Source organism: Herpailurus yagouaroundi, unplaced genomic scaffold (assembly GCF_014898765.1).
Source record: "Herpailurus yagouaroundi ecotype Mexico unplaced genomic scaffold, PumYag 190, whole genome shotgun sequence".
NCBI lineage: Eukaryota > Metazoa > Chordata > Mammalia > Carnivora > Felidae > Herpailurus > Herpailurus yagouaroundi.
The window spans coordinates 33378729-33397346 of NW_024412421.1; the positions used below are offsets into that span (position 1 = coordinate 33378729).

Genomic DNA, 18618 nt, shown 5'->3' on the forward strand with positions numbered 1-18618 from the left:
GGCTCAGGTCATGATCTCATGGCTCGTGAGACTGAGCCCCGCGTCGGGCTCCACGCCGGGCATGGAACCTGCTTAAGATTCTCTCTCCCTCTCACTCCCCGTCTCTCTGCCCCTCTCCTGCTTGCGCTTGCTCTCTCAAAATAAAAATTATATATATGGAGCGAATGTACGAAGTCAAACCCCAGGGCTGGGCCTATGTGGTTCCAAGGGCTTCGTGTGGGACATAACCTGCCAGAGTAGCCCACAGAATCACTTGTTTGGGGAACGGCCCCCCTCGGCTAGGAGCCGTGTCCAGGAGATTGGACTGGGTTCCCAGGGGACGTCCCTCCCTCTGAAGCCCGGACTCTGCGGGTTCCCGCGAACCCCGGGGCCCTCACCTAACCTGGCCTTCAGAAGGAGCAGCGTCTGCGGGTCGCTTGCTGCTTGGGCTTCGCCAGGGGGAGAGGGCCCATCACCTGAGCCGGGCACGGCTGCCCGTGAGAACCTCCTCTGCGGCAGCTCACCGGTCTGTGTTCGCTGACCTTCAAGTTATCACGTGAGGCTCAGCCACCCATCTCACCGCAGTCCCTGCGGCCGCTGGCCTCATTTATCGACTTCTCGAAAACACCGATCCCTCCGCTTAGCTTGGTCTGGGCTGAGCTCAAAGACTCGGGCGCGGGAGCAAAGGCCGCGGCGTGTGAATGAATCACCCAGTAAAAATAAGTTCCGAGAGCAAACGCAGTGGGCTTGATTAACTGTCGCACGCAGGTCTTCTGACATCCCCGAGGCTCTCCCCCTGAGCGTGGTTGTTGCTTCGAGACAGCCCATCCGGAGAAACTGCGCCCCTGGCCCAGATGCCCCCATCTGGGCCTCGCGCTGTCCGTCCCAAACTCTGGAACACCCTATTTTACTTGATCTTATTTGGCTTTTGTAAGAAAGTATTCTTTTTTTAAAAAAAAATTTTTTTTTCAACGTTTATTTATTTTGGGGACAGAGAGAGACAGAGCATGAACGGGGAAGGGGCAGAGAGAGAGGGAGACACAGAATCGGAAGCAGGCTCCAGGCTCCGAGCCATCCGCCCAGAGCCCGACGCGGGGCTCGAACTCCCGCGAGATCACGCGAGATCTCGCGAGATCGTGACCCGGCTGAAGTCGGACGCTTAACCGACTGCGCCACCCAGGCGCCCCTGTAAGAAAGTATTCTTAAAGTCTGGTCATCGGCTGACCAAATGAGAAGGGCAGGCGATGGCCTCAGGAGTCAGAGGATGTCGGGAGAAGAGAATCCGCATGCATGTGGAGCAAGGAGGAAAGCCAAGCCTGTGTCCTGGAAATCAGAGAAAGGGAGGCTGCTTTTCTTGAAATTGGGTCACCCCGTGTCTCCCAGAGTGAGTGTGCAGCAAGGCCAGGCCCCCAGACACGGCTCTCTGCCCCTTCCTTGCGGGTATGATGGCGGCACTCTGGTAGGCCCGTTAAAGTGACAGTGCTGCCTCCAGTCACCAGCCCGGGGTCCTAGGCCCCGGCCCGCCTTCCACCCAGGCCCAGTAGATGGGCTATCAGGACAAGGGCTGGTCCAGGGACACCAGGGCCCCTCAACCTCCATGGCTGCATGAGGGTAAGCCCTGGGCAACAGGCTGCCTGGCTCTGGGGGTGCATGGCAGCTGGGCCCTTGTCAGAGCTAGACTGAAACTCTTTTTTTTTTTTTTTAACATTTTTTATTTATTTTTGAGACAGACAGAGCATGAGTGGGGGAGCGTCAGAGAGAGAGAGGGAGACACAGAATCCAAAACAGGCTCCAGGCTCTGCACTGTCAGCACAGAGCCCGACGCGGGGCTCGAACTCACGACCGTGAGATCAGGACCTGAACCGAAGTCGGATGCTTAACCGACTGAGCCACCCAGGCGCCCCTAGACTGAAACTCTTAAATAATTAGACGGATGCCACGTGGACCCTCCGTATTTAGGCCCTAGTAGTGTTAAGGATGGGTTGGTGGGCACATCCCTATCACACAGCCTAAACGTCACCTGATGGGGTGTTAAGGTGAGAACCTCCTTTTAATAAGCCTGAGTGAGAGAGCAGAAGCCTGTCACCATATTAGAAACGCACAAAGACAGAAGGTACTGACAGGGGGCAAAGGGGAGGCTGGGATAAAGAACCAGGCTTAGGGTTTAACTATTTACAAACCTGTGAAGGTTCTCCAGGAAGAAGTGGCAGGTTCTCTGGAGGTGGATTTAGCAGGTGTTTTTTTTTGTTTGTTTGTTTGTTTTTTACTCCTGAGAATGATTTTTGGCATGTGGTGAGACAAGGTCCTGACCATCCCAGCTGGGGGCATGTGGGCAGAGATCAGCACGGGGCTCAGAGCCCCCAGATTCCTGCCCCCACCACACCTTTGTCCAGCTCACGTGCTCCGAATCACAAGTCCTTGAAGAACAGGGACCACCCACAACCCTTATCTAAAGAAGCTGGGTAGGGGGGAAGCTGGGTGGCTCTGTCGGTTGAGCGTCTGGCTCTTGGTTTTGGCTCAGGTCATGATCCCAGGGTCATGGGATCGAGCTCTGCATCGGGCTTGGAGCTTAAGATTCTCTCTTTCTCTTCCTCTGCCCCTCTTCTCTGCTCCCTTGCTCACTCACTCTCTCTCTCTCTCTCTAAAATAAAATAAAAAATTTAAAAATAAATAAGCCCGGGAATAGAAGAGGGCCACTGCCAACGAATTGATTTAAAGTGGGGACCAGGATGAACTGACGAATGGATAAAGAAGATGTGGTTTATCTATCCAATGGAATACTACTTGGCAATGAGGAAGAATGAAATCTGGCCATTTGTAGCAACGTGAATGGAACTGGAGAGTGTGATGCTAAGTGAAATAAGTCACACAGAGAAAGGCGGATGCCATATGCTTTCACTCTTGTGTGGATCCTGAGAAACTCAACAGAAGACCAGGGGGGAGGGGGAGGGGGGGAAAATTATAGAGAGGGAAGTAGGCAAACCATAAGAGACTTTAAAGTACTGAAAACAAGCTGGGGGTTGATGGGGAGGTGGGGGGAGGGGAAAGTGGGTGATGGTCATTGAAGAGGTCACCTATTGGGATGAGCACTGGGTGTTATATGGAAACCAATTTGACAATAAATTTCATCAAAAAAATTTTTAAAAATAATAATAAAGTAGAGACCAGAAAGCCCGGGTGGCTCCATTGGTCGAGCGTCTGACTTCGGCTCAGGTCATGATCTCGCAGTTCACGAGTTCGAGCCCTGCGTTAAGCTCTGTGCTGACAGCTCAGAGCCTGGAGCCTGCTTCAGATTCTGTGTGCGTGTGCCTCTCTCTCTATCTGCCCCTCCCCCACTCTCTCTCTCTGTCTCTCTCTGTCTCTCAAAAATAAACTTTAAAAAAGAATTTTTAGGGGCGCCTGGGTGGCGCAGTCGGTTAAGCGTCCGACTTCAGCCAGGTCACGATCTCGCGGTCCGTGAGTTCGAGCCCCGCGTCGGGCTCTGGGCTGATGGCTCGGAGCCTGGAGCCTGTTTCCGATTCTGTGTCTCCCTCTCTCTCTGCCCCTCCCCTGTTCATGCTCTGTCTCTCTCTGTCCCAAAAATAAATAAAAACGTTGAAAAAAAAATAAAAAAAAAAAAAAGAATTTTTAAGTGAGGACCAAAATCCATTGCAAAACTAAAAAAAAAAAAAAAATTCAATTAAGATCTTATTTGGGGAAAGAATTGGTACAAATAAGTTTGTTTCTACGTTCGTTTTCACTGCCGTCAACTATTCTCGGTGTGAACACTGCTGAACCGTCGCTCTGCCTTTGAAGTAACTTTTCTAACATCCCACGACAGTACACGCCACACTCCACATTCAGCTTGTGTGGTGCATTCCCCCACGCGGGGGGGGGGCGCGGCCTTCCAAGCCGTTCAAGGGCTCCATTCTGCGAGGCCCCTATAAACTGAATCTCCTTTCTTTTTCCTCTGTTGACCGGCTTTTCTCTCTACTTCACCTTTCTTTGCTTATCCTGGGTTTATTGGGGTCCCTACACAGTCCAACATGGGTTGATGTCTCCTCGTGGCCCCTGCATCTTTTGTGAGATGACCATGTGTCCCCCATGCGGGACTCATGTAGTGCTTGGATGTTTCCGGTCACTGATACTAACATGCTAAGTCTGCTGACCGCAGTTAAGCCGGGTGGGATGTTACAGAGAGTGACAGACGTGGCCAGGAGTCCCCTCATGACGCTGCCCGTGGGACCCTCAGTTGATGAACAACCCGCACAAGCCTTGTGTACATTTGCACTCTCGGACCCAGGGACACAGACAGATCATCACTGTAATGAGCAAAGATGTGTAAATATCCTTACACCAAGGAAAGTTTACATCCTACCAGCTTGCACCGAGCTCTCAAGTCATTCTCTTTATTTCTGAGCGCTGTTTCTAGTGCTTGGGAAAAGCCCCCTGACATGGACGCACAGCGGCGGGAAATTTAACGTGGCCCTGACCATGCATGTAGAAGGAGCCAGGCTTGATTGTTAGTGATGAAATTCATGACAGTGATCACGATAGATTAATAATGGAAGCCATCTTGTGGCTGCATTTTTAAAGCATCCGTTTAATATTTTTACCAACATTGGAGATGGTCACTCGTGTTTTCATCTAGAGTTGACCAGCGGGTCCTTGGATTTCAGAAATCCTGAGTTTCTGAGGTCCCAGTTTGTTAAATGAAGGCACATATTCAGTTACCACATCAGGGTCCCACGTCCCTGACTTTTCCAACATTGTTAAATCCCTGGCTTCCCAGGTTGACTCTGGTTTGCTCTATTGCTCTGTATTTCCCTGCCATCAGTTTGGCTCGAGGCAGTAATGCAAGGCGCCCTGAAAACGTCCGCAAGCAGCCAGCAGCGGTCGGAGGACTTCGTGCCTTTTTTCAGCAATGGGGATGGAGCCCCAACTAGAAAGAGCCCGGTCACAGCAACGTCCTGTCGCAGGCCCTAAAGGTCCCATCACAGCCGCTGTAAATTACAGCGAGGGATCAGTGGCCTCAGACCAGAGCACGACCTTTGCTGGGAGAAACTAAGCGGACGGACCTGTCTCTCCCAGAACAGGTGGTGAGGGTGTATCAGAGACGAAGGACGTGATGACCAGCAAGCTGCTAGCTCCCGGGGGGGGGGGGTCGTCACAACCGAGGAGCAGGTCGGGAGTGGGCAGGAAAGGGGTCCCCTGTAGGCGCACCCCCGATTGGTGAGCAATCACTCAGTAGTGCTTTTGTTCGCGGCAGCCGGCCCCTCTCTCCCCAACTAGTGAAAGCAGAAAGTGCCTGAGTGTGCCTGTTGATTAGAGTCCATCACGGACAGACCTCAGCTCCTGCAGATCTCCCCGTCACAGCTGAGACGTTTGTCCCCGCGGCGGGTCTTACTTTAACTTAGCAGTTGTCATTATGAGCCTCCCAATCAAAAAACAGTTTAAGCCCCTACTAGTTGCGAATTTCTAGCGATGAATGTATTATACTCACCCGCAGGTGCTCTATTATGGTAATAAGCCTTTCTTGAATGTGTATGATTCTTTTTATAAACAGGATTTTAAGAAAGGGTTATGTCAATTTAATAGTTTGGATGTGTGTGTGTGTGTTTGGGATTTTTCTTAGGAAATGCTACCATCCTGGAGTCGCAAGCTCATGGAGCTCCGAGACCCCCCTCCCCCCCCCCCCACCTACCCCACGGGAGGGAAAGCCCAACCACAGGACACAGCCCAGGGCACAGCTCTGCGTTTGATCCCGATTCACAGAACGGTGGCTCTCAAGCTTTGGTGAACCAGAAGCAGCTGGAGGGCTTGGTAAAAATGAGAAGGCCCTCTCATGCCCAACAAGCCCAGTAACTGTGACGTATGCCAAGATTGGAGAGCCAATGGCATAGGAAACTCCCCACCCCCCATGGGCTACTTCCAAGGCCAACAAAACATAGCGACTGTGTTCAGGAGACAGAGAGATCCGCACTGGAGCCACCATTCTGCCATTTAAAAGCCACACGAGGGGCCACCTGGCTGGTGGAGGGCTACCTGGCTGGCTCAGCGAGTAGAGCTTGTGACTCTTGATCTCGAGGTGGTGAGTTTGGACCCCATGGTGGGCATGGAGGCTACTTAAAAAGAAAGAAAGAATGAATGAATGAATGAATGAATGAATGAATAATTTCTCAAAAGAGCCACATGATATGAGCGAGCTGCTGGCCCACTCTGAGCCTTTGTTTCCTCATCCGTAAAATGGGGGTGATAATATCTACCTCCCAGGTCGATGGGCAGTGAATGACGTTCAATCATGTGCATACATCCTGTGGCATCACCTTGTTGATCAACGAACGCGGACTCCCCATTCCAGATACAACAGAAAAGAAACACTGAAGGTAGAAAACCCTCATAGCACACAACGCAGCGTTATGTGAATACTGCCTTCGCCACCCTCCTCACAAGTGTAACGAAATAGCCATTTGTGCAGTTACTAAGCAAGATCCTCTCCGCCCACTGGAGTAGAAGTTCCAGAAAAGCAGGGAATCCACCGCTGCGGACTCATAACCAAGCTTGGTGCCTGGTGCTTGAGGCACTCGGTAAATATTTACTCAGAATGAGTGAGTGAGTAGTGGGGTCACATTAGAAACGTGCGTGTGTGCGTGTGTATATGTCTACATAGGCTGGAAGCCTCCGGACCAAAATTTGAATGGTGCTTGTTTCTGAAGGTAGACCAGGGTGGTTTGCACGGTAGTCTTTTTTGCTCGTCTGTATTGCCTGAATTTTCTGCAGTGAACACACGAGACCTAGTCAGTGTGTCCTTAGGTGAACATGAGAGGGGTTGGAGCCACCTATCAACACACGTTCCTTTGTGACGTCCAGCTTCCTTCTATATATATATATATATACACATATATATATATGTATATATATATATACACATATATACATGGCCTCTAGAATTAAGGTGGTAGGAGAACTAGAAAGTACATGATTTCTAAAAACGAGTCGAATCTCTTTTGATCTGTCAGTTTCCCTGTTCTGAGCACGCACCGTGCAGAAAAGAGTTAACACACAGCAAGCCTGAGTCCGTGGTCTCCAGAAAGGTCTGCTTACTGGGTTGGCTCCCCGCTGGTGCTTGAAAACTTGGATTTCTGGAGGGTTCTCGCCACCCTCAATGGCAGGAGTGGCTCCCCGGTGCCTGAAGTGTCTGCGTAAACAAATATGGCTTATGCTGAGCGGTTGCTGTCCGTCTGGAACCCAGTGATTTTGCTGCATGCCAGGCAGAGGGTGCCTGCAGGACCGGCACTGCCCCCCTCCACCGGGAAAACCCTGGACACCGGGTCCCTAGCAAGCATCCCTGGGGGACAGCACCTCACATGTGCTGTCACACCTCGTTGCTGGGGAATTGAGCGTGTTCTCCGTGACTCCCAGGAGAGGGCTCTGGAAGCTGGCACCGAAGGGGTGTCTGGAGCAGCATTTAGGGGGGAGTTTGGCTGTCATGAGAGAGAGATGGTCTGGCGACCTTCTCGAGAGAGAGAGGTCTGTCCATGGGGAAGGGACGGACAGGCGCCTCAGGACAAAATTCCTTTAAAACTCTGGGTCACCCAGGACATGGGGCAAAGGATGTTGAGGAAGGCTCGTACTCTGATTCATTCATTCATTCATTCATTCATTCACCCTACACCATGAGTGCCAAGCAGTCTTCTAGGTACTAGACACAGAGAGTTGGGTAAGATTGATACAGTCACTCCCCCCAAGGAGCCTACACGATATGCTGGGAAGCCAGCCAGGTAAGGGCACAGACTTCAGATAGAGCACTTACAGCGGTCTCTCCGGGCACAGAGAGGTCTCAGTGTTTGGGCTGAACCCTCAGCGGTGGTGAGACACGCATGAGGACATCTAAAGCGGCTACATTCCATGAGGCAAATGGAAAATCTTGAGGCTAGAATGGATTTGGTGTTTTCAAGGAACCAAAGGAAGCCCGTATGCCTCCAAACGGCGGGAGGGCAAGGAAGTCATTTGGAAATGAGTGTGGGGAGTTAGGGCCTTGGATGTTATGGCCAGGAGTTTGGGTTTTATTCTATGCCCCATGGGAAGTCATTGGAGGATCCTGAGCAAAGACTCACACGATGTGATGTAAAACTGAAAACGGTCACCCTGGTTGCTCTTTGGAGAACGGATTGTACTAAGGAGAATAGAAGCCAAGAGGTACAGTGCTGTGGTCCAAGCAAACCATGATCCCTAGGCTCTTCCCTCTTACTTCCTGTAACAGCCCAGAGATAACGGACTCCCACCAAACCCACTTTGGTCCACTGCAGGGGCAGAAGGTGACCTCCTTGGGTATGGCTGTGCCTTGCCTACTGTCATGGTAGGGGTCACAATGTCTGGAGAGAGCTAACCAAGCCTTGCCCTCGTGCCACCTAAAGATGGCAGCCTCCAAGAGAACATGATGGTCAGAACTGGAATCTGGTATAGCCCCATGCAGGATGGCCACGAGATTCCGCCAGGAACTCTAGGATACTGGGGAGAGGGGGGTCCAGGGAAGGCTTGAGAGGGTGCCCAGAGCTCCTACCCTGTCCCCAGCTGTTACTGGGCCGTGGACGCCTGATGCCCCATGCCAGGCTGGGCAAGCTCTGGCCCTGTCTTCCTTGCCCAGGCCACCCAGTGGGCGACTCCTCTTGTCCACATCTGCCAGTTGTGGCATTCTCCCCTTCCTTGTAAAGTTCTCCCCGTTACTGAGACTGGTGTCTTTGGCTCTGCCCCTGGGCTCTCCACAAGCCCTGAACTGTGATGGGCTTTGGCTGCCTAACTCAACCAGGATTGTCAGATTCGCTGGCCCTTTAGTCTGCTCTGTGTATTTTGGTCGGGAGATTGGAAATAGGGCCTTTCCTTTGCAGTGACAGCCAGAGCTACGTGAACCATTTCAAAACCACACACTTCCTTCAGCTGGGAATTCTATTACACTCTAGTTCTGTTTTTATGGAAAGGCGTTGATTCGAATCACCCGAGCAGCTATTTCATCTGACACAGGGGGCCCGTTGGGCTGGAGTTAAGTGGGGGGCTGAAGGTATGCCTCCTGCTTCCTTCCTTCCCTGTGGTTTTACAGGCTCTTTGCCTCCTTCAGGACGAATATTCCATCGGTAGGAATATAAAATGCCTCTGTGTTCTTCACTTCTTAGCTTTCCTTTTCTAGGCCCTCCCGTCCTTGCCGGCCCCTCTTTGAGAGTGAACTACAGTGAGACTCATGGGTAGGTCTAAAAAAACCCACCCTCCCTACGATACATGATACCAGCCAGGATATTTCTGACGGGTCCCCATGAGTGTTTGCTCTGGACAAGTGCTTCTCTATCGTATATGTACGATATATGTACGATAGACTGACTTCCTCTGACACCAGCCCCAACCCAAGTCTCCTTCCCCAAGTGATCCGTGTTACCTGTCTGTAAATAGACACCCAGACCTCTCTGTAGACATTCACCTATATTCTAATATGCCCGAGGGTCCAATACATCAGAAAGATACCCAGCTTATTTTTTGCCAAATGGATAACGAGTCAACAGAGTCTGTTGAATGATCTAGCTTTTCCAAACAATCTAACACGCCATCTATAGCCAATAGCAAATTTTCAAACGTATATATGGCTATGCGTACATATATGTATATACAAAATGTCTGTCTAGATAGATTGACAGATCTCGATTTAGCAATTATAGATGGTAGATATATATTATAGTCGATATCTGTGTCCACATCTGTATCTGTTTGTCAACCTGTCTACATAACTGGCCTATTTCTGGTGCTCTACTATATGGCATTGGTCCTCTTGGGTATTCCCGTCCTAATAGTATATTGCTTTGTAACATTAAGTCTAACACAAAAGGAAGGCCGTGATAACCCGTGTGCTTTTGGTGTCCGTGCTGAACAAATGTAGATCCCTCGTGTCACAGAAGAACCCAAGAAGCTTACAGAAGAGACTTGCCGAACCTTCTGAGTCTCTCCCTCCTCCCCATTGCTACCAGGGCCCCATGAGGGTCTGAGCCGGGCAGCCCGAGCTCTGGAAATCCGTTTCAGGAAATACCGGGCCCTGGCCTCTGGCCTGGCAGTTTCCTTCCCGATCCGCTGGGGCCCTGCTGACAGTAAGCCTGCTTCCCAGGAGAGGTGCAGGGCCCAAGCATGGTCAGACATGCCCCACCCCACGTCCCCACACGGTCTGATCCTCCTAATTATCCTGCCCCATGTCGGCCGAGGCCGATACCCAGAAAAGGCCAAATCTCCGAAAGCACTCGAGCAGCTCCTGAGAAGCTACATTACAGACTGAAATGAGTCCCGTTTTTAATTTGATTTTTCTTCCCCTGTAACAAGCAAAGTTCACATTACAGATAAATTGCCCGGAAATTCCAATTTAATAAGCCGTATGCATTTTTCAGGCCTAAAAGCACGGAAAACATCTTGCACGCTGGTGTTTTTATACCAAAAGGTTTATTAAAAAGACAGCTTTGAAAATGTCAGAAATTTACATAGAGCGTCTGGCGAATTGGTCAGAAGGGCTGATCTGACAAAAGGGCCCATCACCCCGGAAGTGGAAAAGCGGCTTGGCTCAAGCTGCTCACCCCTGTGGGGTGGAAAGCTCTAGGGCTGGGGAAAAATCACACCTACCCTCAGGCTCTGGCACGCAGCTCTTGGCTTGCATTGTGCGGGCACAGGGTAACACGACGTTGGGCTCCGTCAGTGGGGTGGCCCCTGTCCTCTGTCCGGGGCTGGGATTCTGAGTAGAAACAGCAAGCTGGCATCGTGGAGACCCGGGACAAGGGCATGCCTCCCCAAGGCCTCCGATGGGAAGAGACGCCTAACAAAATAAATAATAGAGGGAGACAAAATTAAAGGCCATGTGACATCACAAGAAAACAGCCGCAGCAATGGATACCTGATTGGTTTTTTAAGGAAGAAAAATCGTGAGTAGCTATCATGTAAAACGCTCAGGCCCTTGCTTTCTCTGGGAGGGTGACGGGGTCAGGCTGACTGCACCGGGGCCAGCTTCCAAGCTCACGTCTGTAAAGCTTTCCGCTGAATAGAACTGCTCCTTATCTAAGAGAAGAAGCAGAAATGTCCATCATCCTGTGAAACTTGCAGCATCAGGAGACCAAGACCACAACTGAGCGAGAAACAAAGAGTACTGTTTCTTTGCCAACATGAAAAGCCTAGATAATTTAATTCATTTTTATTTACCTTCTAAACTCTGATTTGAGTCATCAGGGAATAAAATACGGTCCATTTAAATTTTTCATTATCTCAAATATTGAACTATCTCAAATCACTCCTGGATCCACCGTGAACTTGTCACCTGATGGGAACACTTCTTGCCACTTCTTGCCACTTCTTGGCGGTGCTGCTTTGGGCAAGTTGCTAAGCCTCTCCGAACCTTGGTGAGCTCGTCCGTAACACAGGGATGATGCCAACTTCATCTGGTTGCTGGGAACCCCAAAACTGAGCCTGGTGCTGACTCTGACGACCTGGGCACGGGGCCGGGCACAGTCAGTATGTGCTAGTATGGCACTTGAACTTCATCCTGACATCTTGAAGTGGACTTTGGTGAAAGTAGCCGACCTGCAAGGGCCCCTATTATCTCCAACAGGCTTTTTACTCTATGGTTGTGCCCAGCAAAGACCTAGAAGAGGAAGTGACTAATTCTTACTGGGGAGCTCTTACAGAATGACCAAAAAGGGACATTTCAGCCTGGTCTTTGAAGACAAGTAGAAGTTTGCAGGTGGAGATATAAATCGATGTTGAAAAGAGCGACAGATGTTTTTATGTTATCTTTTTATAGTTAATTATTTTAGGGGACAGCACAAGCAGGGGAGGGGCAGAGAGAGAGGGAGACACAGAATCGGAAGCAGGCTCCAGGCTCCGAACCGTCAGCAGAGCCCCACGCGGGGCTCGAACTCACAAACCTCGAGATCGTGACCTGAGGCAAAGTCAGATGTTCAACTATAATAAAAATATAATAAAAATTCTACTTAAGGTTTTTTTACAAACACACAAGCCGGACCGACTGGGTGGCTCAGTCGGTTGAGCGTCCGACTTCGGCTCAGGTCATGATCTCGCGGTTCGTGGGTTCGAGCCCCGCGTCGGGCCCTGTGCTGATGGCGCGGAGCCTGGAGCTGCTTCGGATTCTGTGTCTCCCTCTCTCTCTGCCCCTCTCCTGCTCGCACTCTCTATCTCTCAAAACTAAACATTAAAAATAAAATTAAGGGGCGCCTGGGTGGCGCAGTCGGTTGAGCGTCCGACTTCAGCCAGGTCACGATCTCGCAGTCCGTGAGTTCGAGCCCCGCGTCAGGCTCTGGGCTGATGGCTCGGAGCCTGGAGTCTGTTTCCCATTCTGTGTCTCCCTCTCTCTCTGCCCCTCCCCCGTTCATGCTCTGTCTCTCTCTGTCCCAAGAAATAAATAAACGTTGAAAAAAAAATTTTTTGTTTTTAATTAAAAATAAATAAATAAATAAAATTAAGTGCATAGTAGATTTTAAATGATAGGAGTTCTGCCAGAACTAAGACATCTACAGGCTGGAGTTTAGTAGAAAAAAAAGTAAGACCATGAAAAGATCTATAGCATCCAGCATCTCATCAGTTTCCCCGTCTGTGAAATGGGAATAATAATATTATCAGCCTCTCAGGGTTAATGTGAGGCTGAAAGAGTAGGTACAGGGCAGTCTTAGAAAAGTGCCTGGTGCATAGTAAACACTCAGTTTATCATGATTAAGTGGGCACTGCACCCCTGAGGTTGTTCTAGAAAGACCAGACCTGATGCCTTGTAGGAAGCATTAGCAAGGCCCACCCCTGGTGTTGCTCAGCAGTCCAGGGTCTGGCTCATCTGCTTTTGCAAAATAAAAATGTGATTTGATTTGGCTGGCGCACACAGAGGTGCTCAGTTCTGTTCACGGGACCCCAAATTCACGAGGGACTGTAGTAAACCAGAGTCCTTCTCTCTGAACTAAAGCGAGACGCTATGTTGGAGGGTCTGTCAGTGCCCAGCGGAAGGCCGGGGACGTCCAGGGGCTGGTGCTGAGCCTGCAACAGAGCCTGGGAGCAAGTGGAAGGGTCTCCCTAGCTGGTGGTCACACTGGGACCGCGTGTGCGGCGCTGCGTGTCTCCTGGAGGCTGTTCCGGTGGTTTCTCATTCCTCAGCTCCCTTCTCGAGGCCCCAGGCTGAGCACCCCTCCTCTCTGTGACCACAGCCTCCCTCGGATAGCAGTCACATTGCCCGGTCCCCGAGATCGCCTCCAAGTCAGGAATGGCAGCTCCCCTCCTCCTTGGCCACACACGTGTGGACAGCTCCTTGAGTCTCACCTTCTCACGAAGAAGCGACCCACTACTCTTGGAGTCATCCTCGCTCTGTCCTTGGAGATAACCCGTTCTTAGACCTCGGCAATTATCTTTTGACCACGCTTTAGCAAGTTAGCTGGGAAACAGCTTAGAGTGGGGGTTCAGAGCCGGGGCTCTGGGTCCGCGTTCCGACTCTATGACCTCGGTAGGTGTGTGCTCTGTTCTTCAGTGTCCTCGTCTGTAAGTGGGGATGTCATACCCACTGTCTTAGTTTCCTGTCGTCACCATAACAAATGATCGTAACAAATTGCTATAACAAATCACCACAAAATTGGTGGGGCTAGGGGCGCCTGGGTGGCGCAGTCGGTCAAGCGTCCGACTTCAGCCAGGTCACGATCTCGCGGTCCGTGAGTTCGAGCCCCGCATCAGGCTCTTGGGCTGATGGCTCGGAGCCTGGAGCCTGTTTCCGATTCTGTGTCTCCCTCTCTCTCTGCCCCTCCCCCGTTCATGCTCTGTCTCTCTCTGTCCCAAAAATAAATAAAAAACGTTGAAAAAAAAATTAAAAAAAAAAAATTGATGGGGCTAGAAATTGATTCCTCCCCAGTTCTAGAGTCCAAAACACCCGTAGCCGGCCTCACTGGGCCAAAATCAAGCTGGGCCACATTCCCTCTGAAAACACCAGGGAAGGCTCCTTTGCAACACTCCAGTCCCTGCGTCCACGGTCACTGGGGCTTTAGCTCTCTTCTCTGTGTCTCACATGTCCCTCTGCTTCCCTCCTAGAAGGACACCTGTGGTTGCAGATAGTCCCAGTGATCCAAAATCACCTCCCCACCTCCAGATCCTCCACTTTATTATCCCTGCAAGGTTTTTGCCACATAAGGTAACATTCACAGGTCCCCAGGATTAAGATGTGACATCTTTTCCACTGTGAAGACGAAGACGGCAATTTGCCCCAAACTCTTAATGGTTCAATCGGGTTTTAAACATTCTCAGAACCAAAGCCGACAGTATAGGGCAGAGATGATCGACTTCAGGCACCTTTGCCTGACTGATGACCTATCAGTTTTCATGTCTCTTCAGGGGCATATATTCCAAAGATTGGTGGGGAATGGCAGGAAAACACAAGCATCTCTCCGGCTCGGGTATCAGAGTGATTGGAGAAATTGCCATGTGTCACTGGGATAGTCCCCCTTTACCCAAGCCCCTTGGTTCAAAGAAATCGGAGTCCTGTTCAGTTAGAATCTCCCTGGTAGGTGGGATTTTCATTTCTTACCTAATGCACATTTGGTTTGAACTTCTTAGAATGAGAATGGGTTACCTTTACAAAACCCTCAAAAAATACTAACATTTTTTAATTCTTTGAAGGTTTCCCATTATCCAGAATCCAAACCCCTTACAACAGTGGTTCAGGGTCTTTATAATCTATCTAAACTCATTTCCTTTCAGTGTCCCCTGGAGAAGGTATGTTCGGACCACAACCATCCACCTTCTGACACCTAAACTCTCATTCACTCAGCAGCTGTCTATTGAGTGTTGTGTATGTGCTGAGCAATGTTTTCAGAGCTGTTGTCATGACAGCAGACAGATGTCCTTGCTTTTGTGGAGCTTATGCTCTAGTTGTGGTAGGGTCCCCTCCTTATGGGGAGGGAAAGAAAAAAAAAAAAAACTCAAGGCACCCTGGCTACACGCGTACATGACAATATCCCTCACGACATTGTAACATGAGACCACTTAATCAGACTGCATGTTTGTGCGTTACCATATATGAGAGACAAAGAAATAGAAAATGTATAAAAAATACAGGATGTGGTATCTGGGGCTCAGTTCTTTGGGTACGAACCCAACTGAGCCGTGCCGGCACGAATAAAGTTGCTTCCTGGAAAGAAAAGCCTCAGTGTCACGAGTCTCTGTGCACAGATCCTGCTACATAGTGAATCTCTCTGTTCCATGTGTTAATTCGTTTTGTTCTCTCTTCCTGACCTGTCTGCCCTCTCAATCTCTGACAGCACCCTACCCTTTCCTCCAGCCTTGGTTCAGATGCTACATCTTCTGTGAGGTCCCCAGGGTTACCCTCCATCAGAGGTAATGGCTGTTGCCTCCAGGCGTCCATGGGTCCTACCCGTATCTCCACGGTAGGGATTCTCCCACCGGCTCTGCACAGGGACACGCCCAGGGTATAAAAGAAACACAACCCGGACTTGGACGGCCGTGAACTCTGCCTCTGTGAGAACCCGGCAGATACGAGCTCTCTCCTCACAGGCTTGTCGTGAGGCACAAAGGTGGTGCGTGCACCAAATATTCAGCACGGTGTTGGTCAGCCATCATTTCCTAAATGAACAACTCTAACTGTAATGATGTTTTGGGGGTCGTATTAAGAATTTCCCAGGAGCACCTGGGTGGCTCAGTCGGTTAAGCCATGGACACTTGATTTCGGCTCAAGTCATGATCCCACGTGTTTGTGAGATCCAAGCCTCTGGGCTGGGCTCTATGCTGACAGTGCGGAGCCTGCTTGGGATTCTCTTTCCCTCTCCCTCTGCACCACCCCCCACCCCTGCTTGTGTGCGCTCTCTCTCTCTCTCTCTCTCTCTCTCTCCCTCCCTCCCTCCCTCCCTCCCGGGCACCTAGCGTGAGAGCTTGTGCCCAGTACTCGGTGAACATTTCTTGAATCTGTGCTGAGTGTAATACGATGTTGTTGGGGTTTTTCTTCCAGGTATTCCGTTTACAAGGACCCAGCCGGCTGGCTGAATATCAACCCCATCAATGGGACCGTTGACACCACGGCAGTGCTGGACCGTGAGTCGCCATTCGTCCACAACAGCGTGTATGCTGCCCTCTTTCTGGCAATCGACAGTGGTGAGTAATGTTTTTTAAATTTTTTTTTTCAACGTTTATTTATTTTGGGGACAGAGAGAGACAGAGCATGAACGGGGGAGGGGCAGAGAGAGAGGGAGACACGGAATCGGAAACAGGCTCCAGGCTCCGAGCCGTCCGCCCAGAGCCCGACGCGGGGCTCGAACTCACGCGAGATCACGCGAGATCTCGCGAGATCGTGATCTGGCTGAAGTCGGACGCTCAACCGACTGCGCCACCCAGGCGCCCCAATGTGGTGAGTAATTTTTAAAGGGCCACCAAGCGTATACGTCTCAGCGGTAAGTGTATTTTCGCGTGTTACATTTCCTCTCATAACACCTGGAGGTGTTCTTGGGAAGAATACAAATGTGGGGGGCGGGGGCAGGAAAAGCAAGTGCATAAACACACAGTGAGTCAGTTATACGCCGGGGTCTCCAGTCTTTGTCCAGTTAGAGGTCAGGGTGGTGAGCTCACTGTGCTTCGTCGGGGGTAGGCGCCAGGGCCAGGAAGGCACGTTGACGTCCTTTGTCTTGGCATCATGCTGTCCCAGAGGGCCTCGCCAAACCTGGCGACTGAATTGGCCCCGCAGCGTTTATCCTGTTATCACAGGAGACCATGGAAAGACATCAGGTGCACTCAGCGAGGAGCTTCATAATCGCAGAACAATTGCTGTTCGTTCAGAAGCTAATAATGCAACATCCGGGTGCCAAACTCCCTTCTGGATGCTGGGGATACAGCAGCAAACACACAAAACCCACTCTCCTTGTGCCGCTGATACGCTCACAGAGAATGGAAGAAAATTGAGTAAAATACGTAGTACACTTTGGGGGTTGGGGGGATGAGAACGTACTATTTATGTATGAAACAAGGAAATGCAGAAAAGATTGTGGATGACAGGGTCCTGAAGTTCTCAAGAGGCAGCCCTCGGGGGCCCCCCGGAGCAGTGACATTGGAGTAGAAACATGAAGACAGTGGAGAAGGGAGCCCTGAAGTTCTCTAAGGGAGGAGCCAGAGGGCCAAGAGGGTAGGACCAGAGAGAGTGGGCGGGACGGGAACGTGGTCGCCCTACACCACCCTCCGATTTCACTGTGTGTGAAATGGGATGCCGCTGCCAAGGGCCGGGTAGGGTTCGGTGTGACAGGATCATGCTGCCCTGTTGAGAGCAGACGTGGGGGACAAGGACACAAGTACAGAGACCTCTTAGGAGACTGGTGACCATGTAGGCATGACGGGCGCTTGGACCTGGAATGGCAGAGGAGAAGAGAGGAGGTCCGATTCTGGAGATAGTCTCTGTGTTTCAGACGCAGATCTAACAGCAGCTGCCACTGGCTGAGATGGGGGGGTCAGAGCCGGTTTGGAGGTTAAGCTGGTGAGGATGAGATGTCTGTCGTATCGATCCCCTGAGAAGGTTTGCTCTCCCTCTTATTCTCAAAAGCCCGCGGTTCGTGCCCCAGGCTTCAGTTTGGAGTCCCGTATATCAAAATGAGTATTCACAGGGCCTTTTACGTGCCCTTCGTTACACTCGATAACAGGTGAACGAAGAACTCTCAGACTCCGTCTCGGTGTGCTAGGTACTGACGTGCAAGCCGCCTATGGGATCAGGTGTCTGAGAAGGGCACGGTCGGCGTGGTGTATGATAGGCAGACAGGGCTTCACGGTGAAGCCAGCCTTTGAGTTTGGCCTTGGAGGGCAGGTAGGATTTGCGTCCGTGGCAGGGTAGGAGGTAAAGGTGCCCGAGAACACAGAGCAGAGGAACCAAGACTAGGAGGGAGTGTGGTGCGGGCGGTAAGAAAGGGAGAGAGAAGCGGTACATCCACTGTGAGTGAACAAGTGGAAACCTGTTTGGATGGAAGCCGAACAGTCATATCTTCAAAGCGTCTCAACATCCAGACGAGTCATTTCACAGAGGCGGCAGCCAAAAGACCCCATAGGTTCTTGAGGAGGAAATGGCACGATGATGTAGCACACAGACATTCGTCCACAGACGCCGGGCTTGGTCCGGGGGACCCAGAGTTGAATAATGCCTGGGCCTTGTGTTCCATGAGCTAATGAGTGATTTGGGGAGATAGGCCAATAAGAAGACCACAGTGCAATGTCATAACTGTTCTGATGGAACTAAGCCCAGAGGGGGCCCTTGTCCAGCCTTCGTGCTGGTCACAGGGAGCTTCTTGGTCAAGGGGATCCCTACGGAGTGATGAAGGAGGAGTTGAGGAAAAGCAACACAGTTCTGTAACCCCATTCCCATTTTTTATTTTTTTATTTTTTAAAATTTACATCCAAATTAGCAGTCGGGGCAACAGTGATTTCAGGAGTAGATTCCTTAAGCCCCTTCCCCATTTAGCCCATCCCCCCTCCCACCACCCCTCCCGTAACCCTCAGTTTGTTCTCCCTATTTAGGAGTCTCTTCTGTTTTGTCCCCTTCCCTGTTTTTTTTATTATTTTTGTTTCCCTTCCCTTATGTTCATCTGTTTTGTCTCATAAAGTCCTCATATGAGTGAAGTC

At 50.7% G+C, this 18618-nt stretch overlaps 1 protein-coding gene across 1 annotated transcript in view; it reads left to right on the top strand.

Moving 5' to 3' along the window:
* CDH13 (cadherin 13) overlaps positions 1 to 18618 on the top strand; it is a 1040036-nt gene that overhangs the window by 990460 nt on the left and 30958 nt on the right. Inside the window, exon 11 of the mRNA XM_040443437.1 lies at positions 15977 to 16119. Within this exon, the coding sequence (XP_040299371.1) occupies positions 15977 to 16119 (143 nt within the window). The remainder of the gene's footprint in view (positions 1 to 15976; positions 16120 to 18618) is intronic.